We start from the raw sequence: 17,756 nt of genomic DNA, 5'->3' as shown, positions 1-17,756 counted from the left end.
AGGGCCGCCTAAGACCAAGCATTTGGACAAGACATGTCCCACGCTGAGGAACCCAGGGAGGTTGGCCGGCACCCCCGAGCTGGCCTGCCAACTGACCACTGGGTGGTGGCCACAGGGACCCAATGCCACCCCCTAGTTACCCCCACTCCACCACTGTCCCACGCGCTGGTGATACTCCAACAATGGTTCTGTTCTCCTCTCCTACTCATCTTAACAATTGCAAATTTCAAAATAATGTACATTGCTATGAATGTCATGATCCTGCCGCTCCAGCCCGGGCTCTGCGGGTGCCCGCGCGGTTGCGCTGATTGGGAGGCACACACCTGCGCCTCATGCGGGCTGATTATCCTGTGCATTTATATGACCCCGATGACGACTGGTCAGGGCCAGATCATTGAGCTTCATGTCCCGTTCGAGTACTCCTGTATCCCTGATCGACAACCCGTGTGTACCGACCTTCGCCTGTTCTAAGACCAACCCCGTAAGCCTGACTCCTTTGACACTTCTGCCTTCTTTGATCGTTCTCCCATGTACCGACTGCTGCCTGCCCGCTCACCTGCTCTCTTCGCCCCACGTCCCAACTACCAATGCTGCACCTGACTGCCTGCCCGATCCCCGACCACGGAATAATAAACGTTTCTCCCCGAACTACCTTGCATCTTCCGAGCCTTGCATTTGGGTCCTACTCCCGTTCCGATGGGTCGTGACAATGAATGCTAAAAGAAAATTACACCCGCAAAATAAACAATATTTCCCTGACGGTGTGTTCTGCATTTTTTCTTTAGCATGTAGTCTCGTTTACACAGAAGTCCCACATCAGAGCCATAACAGCTAGAGGATCAGGTGCAGAGCCTCCTTCTCATTTTGTACATCACACAACAAAGGCTGAATATTGTCATAACTGTGCAGGCTTGTACAAAGTGACATAGCATTCAATTAATAATATAAATGCCTCAGGTGTGACATTTAAAATACCCAACAGTCAGCTGTGATTACTTTTAACAAAATGGGAATCAAGTGTGAAACTTTACATCCATGTCACACCTTTCCAGATTCCTTTAAACATTCAAAGCAGAAGACGGAGCCTCCCATCAAATAACCTGAAATGGCAAGGAAATGGAGATACCCTTGCTGTTTGTATATATTTTTTATTTTTTCTTTTGCTCACACTCCTACACTTCCACTCCTCAGGGAAGACGACTTCAAAACAATAATGTTAAGGACATTGGAGTTGAATACCATGTTCTGGTTTTCTGTCGCAAGTGCTGCAAACAAATCAGGATTGATTCGCATTGACTCACAAATTCTAATGAAAAAATTAATTCCCAAATCTGAATATTTGCATTTGAATAAAAAAAAGTCAACGAATAAAATATTTCTCATCAGGGGTTTCACTAAATTTTATGGGTACAAGGGGGAATACGGGGAGATGCACAGCATGTGAACGAAACGGGGAAATGCCTTTTTGACAGGATTTAAAACAACACAGTACTAGATAAATATTCACCGTTGTATTTGTTGTGTTATTTCAGTAATACATCACACAAACACAGGAAATATGTTAACAGCCTCAACCACAAAAATAAATGTAAAACTAGTTTCAGTGAGGAAGCCTGGTAGACGACTGGTTAGCATGTCTGTGTCACAGTTCTAAGGACCTGGGTTCAAATCTGGCCTCACCTGTGTGGAGTTTGCATGTTCTCCTCATGCTTGTGTGGATTTTCTCCGGGTGCTCCAGTTTCCTGAAAAATATGAATGTTTGGTTAATGGAAGACATTCCACATCCCTAGAGCCAGCTTCTGTAGACAGGGACCGCTTAGCTAAGGTCCCTGCTGTTGGGCATCACCCAGCTCACACTGCACCCGACCTCTATGGTCCGTCCCACAGTTGGTGAGCCCATGAGAAGAGGGCCCCATGTTACCCTTTCAGGCTGTGTCCAGCTGAGCGCCATTGGTGCAGTCCCAGAAACGAGGCGCTCGCCTGCGAGCCCCACCTCTAGGCCTGGCTCCAGAGCGGACCCCTGGTTACCCACGCCCATGCAAGCGAAACCTAGATCCAATATTTGTGTTTGTCATATGCGTTTCTGGAGTCATACTTTGTCTTGTCCCTCACCTAGGAACTTTTTGCCGTGGGTGACCCTAAGTCACAGAAGTCACACTGAAGCCCCAGACAATTGCACCCCTGGGATCAATGGGACACACAAACCCCTTCACCTCCATAAGTTGGGTCTAAGAGGGGATGACCAAAATGATTGGAGTAAAATATCACACAATTACTTTTAAATTAAACAAAGCAATATTGAAGTCATCTTGAAAATATATGAACCGGGCCTTGTATTTTTCTCTTAGCTCTCTTCACTTTCCAATCAATGTGCTCCTAAATAAAATTTTGAGTTAACAAGCTTTATATGGTGCACTTTCACAAACAAATTTCGTATTTCATATCCATCTACAGTTGCAAATGATTCCTAGACTGCATCAAAAACACCTCTTATGGTGTGAAAACCTTTTGACTCACATTTCCACTAGATGTCGCTCCCCTGTTATTCTTCCACTCATCTGTTGTGATTGCGAAAGTTCATCCATCCATCCAGTTTCTTTGCCGCTTATCCACACAAGGGTCGTGGAGAGTGCTGGAGCCTATCCTAGCTGTCAACGTGCAGGAGGCAGGGTACGCCCTGAACTGGTTGCCAGTCAATCAAAGGGCACATCGAGATAAATAGCCGCACTCACAATCACACCTCGGGGCAATTTGGAGTGTCCAATTAATGTTGCAAGTTTTTGGGATGTGGGAGGGAACCGGAGTGCCCGGAGGAAACCCACGCAGGCACGGGGAGAACATGCAAACTGGCTGGGATTGTACCCAGGTCCTCAGAACTGTGAGGCCAACACTTTCCAGCTGAGCCCACCGTGCTGCCTGCTAAAGTTCAGTAGTCTATTATTAATATGCACTCAAGTATAGGTGAATGATTACAGCTCCTGTTTTATGGTGTAAATTCACACTCACAAGATTGCTGTATAAGTTCCATTGTGTTTATGTAAACAGCCAGAAGCTTTACAATGCATTTCAGGGTAATTGACAAGCTAATTAGTAGCAGCATGGGACTGTGGTGTTTTCTGTGCGTCAGAGATAACTAATTGTTACTACCTTCAGTGAGGATGACTTACTTTCTTGAGAAACTTTCTCATGTCCATCCTTTACATTCTGAAACCCCCAAAATAGGTCTCATGACGCCACTGTTTCTTACTTTATTCTGACAAGCACTGCAATGTTACCCACGGGCGCTGCCATTTTGACTTAGTGCGCCTTGCTTCTGCGCATGAACGCATTGTAGCTTCATCGAGATCTAATAAAATTTGTTTTAAAAAACAAACAAAACAAACAAGCTCTCTGCTGAATGAGTCTTGTGTTTAGCATAGCTCTCCAATGATCTGCACGGATAACATAGAAGCCCCTCAATGGAGGCCATGAAGGAGCAATCATTGCAGAAGGCGGCGTGGCATAAGAAATCCAAATTTAGCTAGGGCAAGGGGGGGCCTTTTCTTGCAACATTTTAAGATACTTTTTAGAATGAACATTTCCATCATCTACAAAAAATGGTTAAAAAAAATTTCCACTCAACTCCACATCCTTGCCAGCAGCCTCGATTTAGTGGCACCTTGCACCTCATTTCGAGAGGATTGCTAATATTTCAATGAAGTCCATTTTGCCAGTTCACCTCTTTATTACTGGAAGACACACTTTGAAACATGTTTTGTTTTACAATGGTAATCATGTAGTGTTTGTTATAAAAAAAATAATTAAAATCCTTTTGTGTAAAAATTTTTCTTTTCTACGGAAGCTTGATCTATGAGATGCAGTTTAAGATTATTCTTTTCCTTCTTTTGAATCATCTTTCTTGCACAGTACACTGTTTTGTTGTATTTTTATTTTTATTTTTATTTTAATTTTTTATCAGCTGTTTGTTTTTAAATGTTTTTAATCATGTAAAGCACATTGCCTTCCCTTGTATTTAAAACACACCATGTAAAAAATGTGTTTTGCTTTGCTTTATGTCAGATAGAGCACGAGTAGAGGAAATGGTTCTGTTATTAGGATATTGAATGATCCAGAAACTCCTTGGAGAATAATTGTGTCCATGTGAAATTGCGACTTAGCCACCACGAATATCAGTTCTGCGTCGCCATGCTCAGGCCCTCAAGGATAACATCTAGAAAAGGTGTTCCTTTAAAATACATTTTATTAGAGGAAGTACATCCCTCCTGTTTTTGCCCTAGGTAGGAATCACAGAATTGAAACCCCAATTTCATTGAATCGCTCCCCTCCCCTCTACTTGTGAAAAAGAGCAGGGTAAACATTTAATGAAATGACTTATCCGACAAGTTTTTTTAAAACACTTTTAGAAGTTGTGCTGGTCCCTTTATACATCGCTAACAGGCAATGGGAACTGAAATGAAGCGTGGGCGGATAGAAGAGGCTGTAATACGGAGATGGGTGCAGTTTGTGAGGCTGGATGGGCGGTTTGCGTGGGGGTTGACTGTTTAAACACTCACAAACATCCATGCGTGTCGAGAATGCCAATCCTTGGGGAAATCAGGGCATAGGAAGCCGTCAAGCTCCCCCGGCAAGATCCCCATTTCTAAGCACAGCGATCTGACATTTTTCAAATGTGAAGCGGCCAAATCACCTGGCGCACTGAGAGGTTTGATATTAGCTTGTGATGAGATAGACAGGGGTTCTCGTTTGTCGAATTTTTAAATCTCATTACGGCCTTTCTCTTGCTCGCTCCCTTCGCTCCTTTTCTCTTCAGATTCATCATCGTTGAGCAATAACTTTCGGAAGTGTCTGGGTATCTCTGTGATGAGAACAACCCCCTAGATATTATTGATCTACGTCCTCAATTACCGTGCAGCTCTTGGTTATTTTATACAGTTCCAGCTCCTTTACTTGCAGAAGCGGTTCACGATAACATGACTCTCCAATTGTGCCGCTTTCTGGCAAAGATTAATTGTCACTACACTATATACTGGACCTTTTCTGATTGATTATGTGTCTTTATACAATCCCCAGAGATGAGCATGTTCTTTGTGATCCCACAACGCAATAGTGACTGGGTCACTGGATAATATCTCTACCCTTCCTGAACCATGCTGTGTTTCTTAATATCAAAATATGCTGCGTAGGCAGTGGAACAAGTTTGCATTATTATGGAATTTTACATGTTAGAAAACAGATGATGATGATGATGATGATGTTGAGTTAGAATAAAAATGAAATATGGGCAGAAGTGAATACAGACTAAGTGCCCCAAAGCAGGAAAAGGGAAAAGTCCCATCCAGTAATAACGTGGCTTTTATCAGTATACAGTACATTATTGTAATCCCTTGCATGCTAAAGATAAACCAACTTAACCTGGAGCATTTAGAGATTATCCTCAAGCAGGCACATCCTTTACCGAGCAAGCCAATCAAAATGTTGCAGTAAGAACTGTCGGTGCTCATCTCAGAACTTTTAGACAAGGAGTGGTCAAAGTGGAACTTTTTTGGACTGCATGTTTATCAGCATTGATGTTTTTATCCTTTCATTCATGCGGTATTCAGTTTTTGCACATTACTCTCGAAAAATATGTTATGACGGACAGACAGATTGGACTGTTTTAAAAGTGTGAGTAAGTGTGGAGGATAGAAGGGACAGAGTAAATGAAAAAGAAAAAACCTTCCAAAAGCTTCCCTCGTGCATGAAGCACTTGGAGTATATTCCAACTTTTCCCTACTTTTTTTAGATCACTGGTCATATCATATCAACTATGGCAAAATTCATTTCAGTTCTGTGTTTCCTAGTATATGAGTTATTTCAACACACTTCATGTGTGGTGTCAGATTTTACCCATAATGATGGATAGGCAGAAAAATCTAGTTGCGATGCACTCAGGACAAGTTAAATCAAACAAAAAATTTATGAGGTTGCTGCTTCCCCAAAATTATGAGAGCAATGGGTTTCTTTTCAATAACTCATTATTAGGTTTGTTTGGCTCTTCCATTAACACTTCCAGTTCCATCACTTCAAATTAAAGCCCAAGTGTCATCCCTATAAACATTCTAAAATAGATATTGTAATGAAAAATACATATAACATTATTCCCTTCAATGACTATACGAAAAAATAAATGTGAGCGGAGAGCGCATCAGCCACCGCGGCTCATCGCAGTCGGCCGGTGTGGCTTATGACAGAGCCGAGCGGTGCTGCTTTAGGGGCTTGTTTATAGACGCCGCAGTACGCGATGAATAACACAGTCGAGCCGGGGCGCTGTGCTCCGCGCACGCGGGTGAGTGAGGCATTCTCGGCTGGGTTCTTCAGAGCCGCCCCTGTCCCCAAAGCCTTCGCAGAAGTCGTGATCGCCAAACGCGGCGCCTCAGCTGGTGTGGCTGATTTTCAGTGCCGTCGTGGCATATAATGGAGCCGAGCCATGCTGCTTTTAGGGGGTTGTTCATGACCGCCGCAGTACACGATGAACGCCGTCGAGCCGGGGCGCTTTACTGCGCGCACGCGGCTGAGTGAGGCATTCTTGGCTGGGTTCTTCAGATTCGCCGCCATCTGACGCGCACATCGACACATTTCCTCCGCGGATTTTTTGTTATGTTATGAGAGACCGATTATTATATACTATTATTTTTTTTAGTAGCTGTATACACACCTAGCAGTTATTTGGAACCCACGAAGCTCTCGTCCTCTGCACCCGTGCAATTCTTTTTTCACAACGAACCTGGTCTCTACCTTCCCGGAGGTAAAACTAATGGAAACAAATGAGTCCACTTGGGGGCGCTGCTGTCCTTTACGTCACTTTCTGCTTCCTCTCAAAAACAAATCCCTCGAGAGGATTTTCATGGCGGGAGTTAAAAAAAGCTATATACATCAAAATCATGTTTTGTGGTGAAAAAACACATGGCCCCATATTGGCTGACATTTTTTTCATTAATAACATACTAAAAATCATCCATTTCATGACAGTAGCCCTTTAATTTTGCACTTGTTCTACCAAATCTTCCATGTTGAAAATCAAGAATTATATTAAGCTGCAGCATATATGAAGCAAAACAATACCAACAAATATAGGGATAAATGCAAGAATTTGAGGAGTAGACAAAGTTGTACTGCAAGTATCCCCTTTTACCCCAAGACCACCAAGTCCTCATAGCTATACAAAGAGGAGTTCTGGCCACAGATACTTATGCAGCTCCAATTCTGGGCCCGACCAGTACTAAAGATTGTGCTGCTGGTGTTCATTATGTGTTGTGCTAAGCTCGTGTAGCTAACCTCTTGCTAATGCAGTGCTCAGTCTGTCTGCCCTGAAGCTAGGGAAGCCCCCAGGACACAGAAGTCAAGGAATTACTGGAAAACAATGCCCTAAACATTCCAGAAACCGAGGGTGCTAGGTGGGTATCTCCCAAGGAAATGCCAGGACGGGGGAGGTCCAGGCGACCACCCAAACTATTTACTATGCAGACACCACTGCACCCCAGCTACCCTGGGACCACAGACAACGCCCTCTATTTGGGATCTTAGAAATTAGACCCTCACAGTCTCTGAATGTGCAAACATTGAAAAGTTTCCTTTAACTTGCTAATTTATAGGAAGTTGCTGAGGATATTTTTCACAGCACACTGTCGATCAGATAAAATTATGTGTTGCACTTTACGATTGCAAAGTTAGAACATCGGCCGCTGCAATCCACCAAAAGCACAAAATGTATGTTTGGGTTTTTTTGTCCATTTTTTTTTTACGTACTATACTGCATATGGAAAAAAATACAACTGGTTGTATGTATTTTGGAGTGGATGTCTGAATAAATCTAAATAAATGTTTTTTTTTCTTTCAATACTTCTTGTTTTTATGGCCTTTATGTATCCTTTTTAAATTTTCCTTTCAATGTGATTTGAACTGCAGTGCCCACCCTCCCTGCACAACTCCCATATAGCTATTTAAAAGATTACTGGCGCCCTCTAGCAGTCAAATGACAACACAGCTAAAGTAACAATGCATCAGAATAATAAGTACTATACACTAGTACTCGTGCATTCAAATCACGTACCAGTTGTGTCAATATTATGCCACACAAGCAGACCGAGTTGGAATTGAGTTATAGTAGAACGATCTTCTTTTCTTGATTTAGTTTCTGTAGGGTCGTTTGGAAATCTGAATTATCTTCAATAAACACAGAAATCAATTTGAGCCATGAAAGACATCATTGAAGACATTCAAATCCATGCAAGTCAACCATTTTATTGAATGTATTACCTATTATATGGTGTATCAAGGAACGATGTGCTTATTATGTCCAATTTCCCTGCTGAAGCTTTATAATTTCAAAGTCCAACTAAAAATGCTTACATCTCTGAATCTATTTAAAAACGTATCCCCGAACATAAGTTATTTAATTTTGGTGTGTAGTGAGACATTTTTGGTGGGCTATTGATTACTGTTCTGTTGCAGTGCCTCGGAAGACCTTAACGACGTGACAAGTTATAAGACATACTGTAAGCACTACAAAACTGTATTGGCACCTTATTAAGACTTAGATTAAGAAGATTAAGAAAGTGATACTACTCAGTAAGGTTAGTTTAGATTTTTCTTGAAAGGCCAGTCAATGAAGGCATTGTTTTCATGCCTTGGTGACAAGTCCGAGTTTCTAGATAGTTGACACTTACACTAACTGCGGGCGTGTTGTGTTTTGAGTGCAGCACTGGGGTGGGGACGAAGCAGCTGAATAACAAGCAAAAAGGCCACTCAGAGATATTTATGGAGAGCAGCTTGCAGGCCCGTTTATGGTTCATAAATCGCTCTTGAAATATCACTTTGAGGATGACGAAGTCACTGTTGTAATTTGTGACTTATTTGTGGTCTGAATGAGTTCTTCAATTTAATTGGATAGTTATTTTTTTCACTCTGACAACATACATGATAGATGTAGGGTCGGAGTCATGGGGGTAGCAGAGATGTTCCTCTCCCCAAACACTTGGTCCAGCACTTCTGGGGAATTCGCAGAGGCCCACAGTCTTTCCAAGATTTCTTCCCCAAAGCCTCTTCCCAGTGGGAAATGTCTGGACTGAAAAGAAGACCAAAAAAACACTTTACATGTCACATGTATTAAGAGCTGGCTACCATTGGTTTGACTTCTATGCTGTCAAAATGATGTATTGTATTGTATTCTCATTGATTTGCAACTGTTGTGACGTCAAGAACAAGAAGGGTTAAATTAGAGAATGATCGCAACTGAAAAAAATCCGCGTACTTATATATATGTTTTCTTAAATTTGATGGAGAATTTTCAAACCCCACAAGCTGGAGATTTTTGCTATGGACAATACTGTATTTGCCGAAAAAAATTGCAATTCTCAATACAACTGTCATTTTGATAAACGTTAACATACACACCGACAGTGTTGGTTGTTTTTTTTTTTTTTTTTCAGGAGTAAAACGGGCTTTTCTAGTAAGTACTAAAAATATCCCAAATTAACCTTATACTTATTTTGGGCACTATTATATGAAAATAATTGCACAACATATAAAACAAACGGAAGTTTTTTTCACTAAATTAAATGGTAATATATGAAATTACATGGACATGAGAAATTTTCTGCCTACTGGTATTCAGTTTAGGGGTGATTGAGCACCCCAAGAATGGAAACTGATGGGTTTGGGCGGCGGGAGAGTACCAAGCCCATTTTCACAAAGTAAGAAGTACAAAATATAGATATCTCTTTTCAATCGTAGGGAATAAAATTTCTAAAATCTTCACAAATTTTAAACCATTTAAACTTCAGAAACCTGGAAAAGGTTAATCTAGTATGGGAATGGTGTATAGTATTGTTTTGGTGTTGTTTTTTTGTGATACATATTTGACTAAATTTCATGTAGAGTGGGTGTAGGTAAATAAAAACAAAATACAGTATTCGGAAAGGAAAAAGAACATCTATGTAGGCTAATTTCTGTTTATCACACAATGTCCCTGAACGCACCACATCAAGGTGTCGGAATCCGCTGCTTAGAGTGACGTCAGGGGGGAAAAGGTGGGACTTGCTCGCAGGTAAAGTGGACCCGGAGCAGGTGTGCAATCGGGGACATGTGCCGACTGAAAATCAAGTTCAACAGTTGAGATTCGTTCTAGAGGCCAGCGTGTGGCCCTCCGCCGCAATGGCTGCCCGCTGCGTAGGCAACTGCGCGCCAGTGTTCTTCCTCGCCATCATTTTTGACGCCGCCGGTCTGGTTGTCATTCTGGTGGGGATTTTTGGGAATCTCAACGTGAACGGCCGCTTCTACGGAGACTTTCTCATCCACACGGGCGCCCTTGTCATTTTCTTCAGTCTGGTGTGGTGGGTGCTGTGGTACACTGGCAATGTCCAATCGGCGGATCACGGGAGAAGTACGCTGGACATCAGTTTTACGCACTGGGCGAGGAAACTGTCTGAGAGGCTCTCCAGAAGCGCCATAAAGTCTCTAGAGAAGAAGAACGTCGGCAAAGAGTTGAACGGAACCCCGGCTCGTGACGTTCCCACTCGGATTACTTGGCAATTGGCAGCAGGTCACGACAACAGGGGATTCGATGGCGGGACTGAGTGCAACCCAGGTGGCAAAAACGTGGAGTTGAGTGTCTTGAAGGACTAGGATGTTAATCTGTACGCTGTGGAGAGCAAAAACAAAAACAAAAGAGAGAAGGTGAGTCGAAACTCTTAGTTCCTTTCCCTAACGCCTTTCCGATCCCACAAAAGCGATAGTTTGACATTTAATGCCGATTTTCATCCCTGAACGTTGGAGGAAGCATAAAATGCATCAAAGCATACTCGTGCCACAGCTGACGTCCAGGCACAGGCATCGACACACCATTCGATTTTTTTTTTCCCCCAAATTTGTGTCTGTGCATGTGTGCAAATACTGTACATTTACAGTGACTTGGAAAAGTGTTTCAATAGTGTGTTTAACGTCTGTCAGAGGGATAAAATCTGCCATATTTGATGTCACTTATTTTTAAACCAATACCAGTATACTCGTTTAGGATTACTCAGATACTGACTACTGATACCATACAACTCGTACTTTTGATCTATGAAATGTCAATTAACATAATGGCAGGTAAGTGTGAACAAAGACCTTTTTTTATGACTCCCATGAAGTGAAGCCACGATCTTCTGGCAAAGAAGACTTCGGTTGTAAGTGGGAACTTTTGCCCAAACATGGTGCTTTTATTTATTTATTTATTTATTTATTTATTTATTTATTTATTTATTTTTCATTTATTGCAGGAAAAGTGTTTTTACATTGGGGAAAAAAAATTCATTTCTCAATTTCCTGCTATGATGTACTCTAAAAAAAGAAATGTGGTGAATTCCATTACAGTTTTAAGTAGGTGACCAAATAATAAAGAACTGGGTGATTGTTGAATTAAACAATTACTTTAAAAAGGACAAAACATGTATTGTTGAGTCACCTTTGTACTGTATATAATTCCATGTAGTGTAATCAGAAGCATTCTTAAGACTATGTATATACTATACTATAGTATATTATATCAGTGTAACATTGCAGGTACCTTGCTGTCTTAAATTTAAATGGACTGTAATCCTAAATCTGTATCTTCTAATTTATTTATTGTTTTACTCTGTTCAAATGACCACAATGAACATGTTCAAAGAACAGAAGCGCTGGTTATATTCTGAGTTCACCTCACCACCTCTTCTTCTGCTGCATCCTGTAAACATCGTTTTTGTTTACGGTTACTACTGAAATTTGATTCTTTAAACCTCCTTTGTCTTTGCGTTGTGTTTTGCGTTTTTTTCTGTTTTGAAAAACTTCAGGCGACTTTCAAAACACGTATGACCTACTAAAGTGGAGACCTGTGGAGCCAACAATCAATTTTGAACTGAGAGTAATAAATAAGGAGCACATTGGCCTTGGTATCACTCCCCTGTGGTTGTTTATGCTATTATTTCTTTGCTGCCAATTATGAATGTCTTTTATCATGCTGGCATCTGCTTCTGACGACTCATAATCATGAAACTGCTGACTTTTTGTTGGTGATTAAATAACACTTACAGTGAAGCCTGCGTTTTCAGGGAAAATAGACATCCTTTTACCTTGATCTTAACTTTCGTTTAGAATGGGTCGCACTTCTTATCTTGGCAGGTGTGTGGTATTTTTTTCTCATGGCCGCCTTTCTCAATGCAGCAAGTTTCATCCTCTTCCTTGTCACACGTTTCAGTTTCTGGGATTTTTCTCTTCTTCTCCGGAGCTTTCATCCTTCTCCTCAGCCTGCTGTTCTGGATCTTCCTGGTATCTGGGAAACCTGGAGGGGCGGATGGATGAGCACTTTGTCAGGTTACCTGAGTATGAGTGAAACCAGAACCGATCTTCAAATTAAAAACTGCATTAAATATGACTTGACTTCTAATGCATATGGAACAGCTCATACTGCCTTTTCACGATAATCGTGAATTAATTTTTAAGGGCTGCATTTAGGGGGCACATTTTTTGAGAAGTCTTTTCAACCAAGCGTTATCAGTAGTTGTACAGTGCCCTCCAAAATTATTGGAAAAGAGAGGTCATTTCTTTATGATTGTATACTGAAGACTTTTCAGTGGTCAGCCATTAAATTAATTTAAAGTGAATAACGTTTGACTTTTGGTGGCAAAACCAATACTTGCAAAAACTGGATTTAGCCTGAAAACCATTGACTTCACCAGACTGTTGCATTCATTTGCTTTTCCAGGACTTTACTGCAGCCTCTTTCAGTTCTTGTTTGTTTCTATGGGGTGCTCCAATCTGTCTCCTCTCCAGGAGGTAGAATGCATACTCTATTGGCTGAAGCTTGGGTGATTGACTTGGCCAGTCTTAGACCTTTCACTTTTTCCCCCTGATGAAGTTGGCACTGTGTTTTGGGTCATTGTCTTGTTGCATGATGAAGCGTCTCCCAATTAGTTTGGATTAATTTTTCTGTAAATTGCCTGATGCAATAGTTTTGTAGACTTCAGATTTCATTCAGCTGCTAATATAATCAGTTCAACTGTCAATAAAGACAAGTGAACCTGTTCCAGAAGCAGCCATTCAACCCCAAGCCATAACATTCCCTCTACCATCCTTCACCGATGATGGTTTGTGTTTTGGATCATGAGGAGATCAGAATCAAAATCAGCTTTAATGCCCAAGTGTGTAAAAAAGAAAAAACACAAGGAATTTTTCTTCGGCAGTCGGGGCTGTCCTGGTACGACATTCAAAACACAGACCAAGGAACAAGAACAAAGAACAAGATACATTTCTGTTTATAGGAACTATTCCTTATAAGATGTGCAAGATGTAAAATCTTCTTCATTTAGAACAGGTAAGCGATTAGTGTGTTAACATCCCACATTGTGTTAAGCTTGTGCAGCGTGGCTCTACCCGCTCGCAGTTCCCGTTACACACCAATGCATTGTCAATTGTGCAAAGGGAGCAGTTTAAAGTGACGAATCGTGCGGTCTAGAAAATATTTTATATATGTAGCATATCCTAACATGGCACAAGGCACAAAAATAGTCAGTTCGCTGATCAAGAATTTAATATCTTAATTGCCAGAGGGGAAAAAAGTGTTTGAATGCCTGCTACTTTTGACTTTCTGTAGCGCTTTCCCGACGGAAGGAGCTGGAAGAGCTGGTTGTCAGGATGTGAAGGATCCGAAAGGATTTTGCCTGCTCTGGACCTAGTTCGTGTTGTGTGCAAGTCCTCAATAGTGAGTAGCATGGTGCCGACAATCCATTCAGTGGTTTTGATTGTCTGTTGCAGTCTGAGTTTGTCCTTTTTTGTGGTGGCCCCAAACCAGTCTGTGATGGAGGTACACAGTACTGATTGGATAACCGCTGTGTAGAACTGTCACAGCAATTGCTGAGAACTTGAAGGTCTCGACGGTTGACACAAGACAGTTGGACAGCATCAGGGGCAGCTGTGGTGAAGGATGCCTCCTTGAAGTCCACAATCATCTCTGCAATCTTTAGTGTTCAACGCCAGGTGGTGCTGACCCCACCAATGCTCCAGTCTCACCACTTACTGTTGATACGCAGACTCGTTGCCGTCTTTGATGAGGCTGATGACCTCTTCAATGTCGGTCGCTCAGTCCACCAATAGATTATTTCGTTTTCAGGACATTACAAATTGTATTAGCAATGGCGATTTGTTTGTTCAATTGTTCAGATCCATTTTTCCCTTTTTTCTCAGCGTCAAAATGGTTTGCCTTTCTCCCACAGGCAGGTCTCTGGCCTTCATGTTTGCTTAACAGCAAATGCAGTTTTCAAAGATGAAACCCAAATCTCAAAACAAGCACTATTTAATGTTTAAGCAATTTAAAGGTGACACATGAGCAACATGTTCCAGTACTTTTGCTCAATTGAAAAGCTAGCAGCTTCAAACAAAAGGTTCTCTGTCCCAAGTTGTTTAAAGCATCTAGATTTAAATACTATTAAATAAAATCTGCTATTCATAATGTTTGTATCATATTCATCTTTTGTCTGAAACAGACATGTATTCAGTATCCAACAAAACAAAGTAATTAACCTTGCCTTTCCAATCGTTTTGGAGGGGACTGTAGATTTGTAAGTTAGCTGTTCAAGAATTTATCAACATAATTGCAAGAGGGGGCAGCACGGTAGCACGTCTCATCAGAGCGTTAGCCTCACTGTTCTGAGTACAGGGGTTCAAATCTCGGCCACCCCTAAGTGGTGTTTGGATGTTCTCCCCGTGCCTCTGTGGCTTTTCTCTGGCCACTCCGGTGTCCTCCCACATCCCAAAAACGTGCATTAATTGGAGACTCTAAATTGCCCTTAGGTGTGATTGTGAGTAACCAGGTTCAGGTTGGCAACCACTTCAAGGTGTACCCGTGACAGCTGTGATAGGTTTCCCCGCGTCCCTGGTGAGGATAAGCGGAACAGAAGATGAATGAATGAATGAATGAACTGCAAGCGGGAATAAGCTGTTGGAATGCCTACTAGTTTTGGTTAGGCCTTTTGGCCCATTAGCCTTAACAAAACAACCATCTGGGGCAGGTTTGTGCCTTTAACACACTAACTGGTAGTGTTCAGCAGTGTCCACTATTGAGCCTTTTTTTTTTTTTTTTGTCAGGCCACATTCTTCTCTATTACCTCTTTCTCCTGTCTATTGTCTCTATTACTGGGTGCAAAAAAAAAAAATTATTTTTCTGGTTATGTAGCAAGCCAGACTGTGTCATTACTTCCTTTTATCCGTTTACGACCATGACAAACAGGGACTCTTAAACAGATGCAGGAGGGGACTATGCCCCATCCTTATTGGGTCATTACTCTTGGGACATGACCAGTTCACTTGTTTCATGGTAATATAATAACTGGGCATTCAGATTTGTAGTGGTTTTCAACCTTTAAAGTACTCCGAGAACTTTAACACAGTCTCCACATTCAGCTACTGCAGACCCATTATCAGGAGGAACTGAGGTTTCCTTATCTTGTTCAAGGATACTTCAACTTAGTCACAACAATACAGGATCAAACGCACAACCTTTTGAGTTGGGAGACAACGCTTCTACCACTTGAGCTATACTGACAACTATATCTAATTCTAATTCATATTTTCTTGCCTGTGCTTGCATGAAAAGATGCACAGAAGCCCTTTTTTTAAATAAGTATTAATGAGCCAGACTGGATGTGCTCACTCTCACTGTTTTGTTTTGTTCCAGCCAATTTGTAATAGGGTACAAAGTCAGACAGCCTTTGGCCCATATTGCACAATTGCATTTTAATGGAGCTGGGCGATTTTTATTGATCCGCAGGACGGAAGTGGGTGGTAGGGAAACAGGAAAGAAGATGTGTAAGGTCTTTTCTCTCATAAGTCTGCCTTATGCACATTCACGCCACACACTAGTTCCAGTTAGTAAATTTGAATGTGCCTTAGCCAAGTTCTTATAATCTTGAGATATGTACTGTGGGAATTGGTGCAGTCAGAAGAACAAACACTGCACTCTGAATGACAATGTGTTCCTTCCCTTATGTGCTTTTTTTTTTTTTTCCAAAAGATAAGGCAATGTCATGCAGTATTTATGAAACTTCTGCATTTTGCTGCTTCACTCAGCTGTTCGCTGTGAAGAATTTTTGTGTAGGGCTTGACTGAAGAAAGATGAATTCATTTTTCATCTGAAAGTTGAATGACTCCACGTGTTCACATTGAAGCGGAGTTAAGAATTGCATGTCTGTGAGCATGATTTATGACCTTCCTGGAAACAATTTAAGTTGAAATGAAATTTTTCAGGGCTTGAACTTTTCAATACTTTTATCCATTTTCCATACCATTTTTTTTCCCTAACTTGGGTCTGGAACAAGCAAGACAGGATCTCACCTGACTTGAGAGGCACAGCACACACTAAACTGGTTGCCAGCCAATCGCAGGGCACATAAACAAATCATTCCCAGTCACACTTACACATACGTGCAATTTTCAATTTTTCAATTAACCAAACAGGTTGATTGAGGTGGCAAACAGGAGTACCAAGAGAAAACCCACACAGGGATGGGTCGAACATCCAAACTCCACACAGGCGAGACCAGATTTGAACTCTGGTCCTCAGAACTGTGAGACAGGTGTGCTAACCAATTGGCCGCCGTCAAATACTTATGTGGGCATCTGAGTGAGTCAAAAGATTTTTTTTTTTGCCATATTCTCAACTGTCATGAGTCAACTAAGGTTCACAAATTATGTGATGCTAGTTTTCTGTCTTTGTGATAATTTAATACAAGATATTAAATATAAAATGCACCATGCTATGTCACTGACATTACCTCTCTCTTTCTTCACAGGTCAGATTCCCATCAAAGATGAACGGGTGCTGCTTTTCAAAAGACTGAAAACCTTGAGATAAAAAAAATGCATCCCTTTTTTTTTTTTTTTTTTTAAGATTTCTTAATCAGGGACAAGCCCAATTCAAGGTAGACGGGCTGCACACAGAACATTTTTCATATGTAAATAACAAATTCATATTTTTTTATGTGCTGATTTTTAAAAAATATTTTTCAAGAAATAAAGTTGAACGTAGTTGCGGTGGTTCTTGCTTGATTCTAGATCACAGTTCTAGACCAGTTTCAGTAAGGGATTCATCTAATACAAAAATGCATTTTGGCAATACATAGTCAATGTGTTACGGAGAGGAGATTAAAAAAAAATCGTGTTTATAAAAATTGGCATCTAAGGAGGCTCTGCTATTTGTCAAAAAGCAAACAAGATGGTGCTGTTGAAAATGTTTTCAGCAGATCAGTCTTGTTTTTCCACTTCAAACTATTACCATGACTGGAAAGGTCAGCTAGAAAATTTGTTTATGTCCAAAGCATAATCCAATTCTTTAGAATGGATTACAACCCTTTATATCTTGGCTGCTGTCTGCTTTTTTTTTTTCTTGAAACTATCTTACTCGACACGACAGTCCTCATCCTCTTCCTTGTGGGTGTCTTCCTACGGTTTTTGGGCTTTTCTCATTTTCTCCAGACCCCCTCACCCTTTTCATCAGCCTGATGGTGTTCTGGACTTTTCGGTGTCTGGGGAAACCTGGACGTCCTGCCTGATGGCGAAGCTTTGGACCAGATGGAAAAACATTTTCAGGTTACTTGAACAAGAAACCAAAACTGATCTTGAAATAAAAAACAGCCTTAAAAGTTACTGAATTTCTACTGGGAACTGCTCAAAATGCCTTGTCATGATGATCATGTGACTAATTAATT

General features: G+C 41.2%; 1 protein-coding gene and 1 long non-coding RNA gene across 2 annotated transcripts; one reads left to right on the top strand and one right to left on the bottom strand.

Annotated features, from left to right (window-relative positions):
- Positions 1-1,616: 1,616 nt before the first annotated feature.
- On the bottom strand, positions 1,617-10,154 carry LOC133495406 (uncharacterized). Its single transcript, XR_009793559.1, has 3 exons — positions 10,017-10,154; positions 8,956-9,103; positions 1,617-1,742 (listed from the first exon to the last, which is right to left on the bottom strand). It is a non-coding gene; the product is annotated as an uncharacterized LOC133495406 (long non-coding RNA).
- On the top strand, positions 10,067-16,979 carry LOC133495405 (transmembrane protein 238-like). Its single transcript, XM_061809996.1, has 2 exons — positions 10,067-10,713; positions 16,842-16,979. The coding sequence occupies exon 1, from the start codon at positions 10,192-10,194 to the stop codon at positions 10,660-10,662; it is 471 nt and encodes a 156-aa protein (XP_061665980.1). The 5' UTR covers positions 10,067-10,191; the 3' UTR covers positions 10,663-10,713; positions 16,842-16,979.
- Positions 16,980-17,756: the final 777 nt, after the last annotated feature.

The sequence above is a fragment of the Syngnathoides biaculeatus genome, chromosome 22, assembly GCF_019802595.1.
Source record: "Syngnathoides biaculeatus isolate LvHL_M chromosome 22, ASM1980259v1, whole genome shotgun sequence".
NCBI lineage: Eukaryota > Metazoa > Chordata > Actinopteri > Syngnathiformes > Syngnathidae > Syngnathoides > Syngnathoides biaculeatus.
The sequence above is the reverse complement of the archived record's forward strand: the minus strand, read 5'-3'. Positions and strand labels throughout refer to the sequence as shown.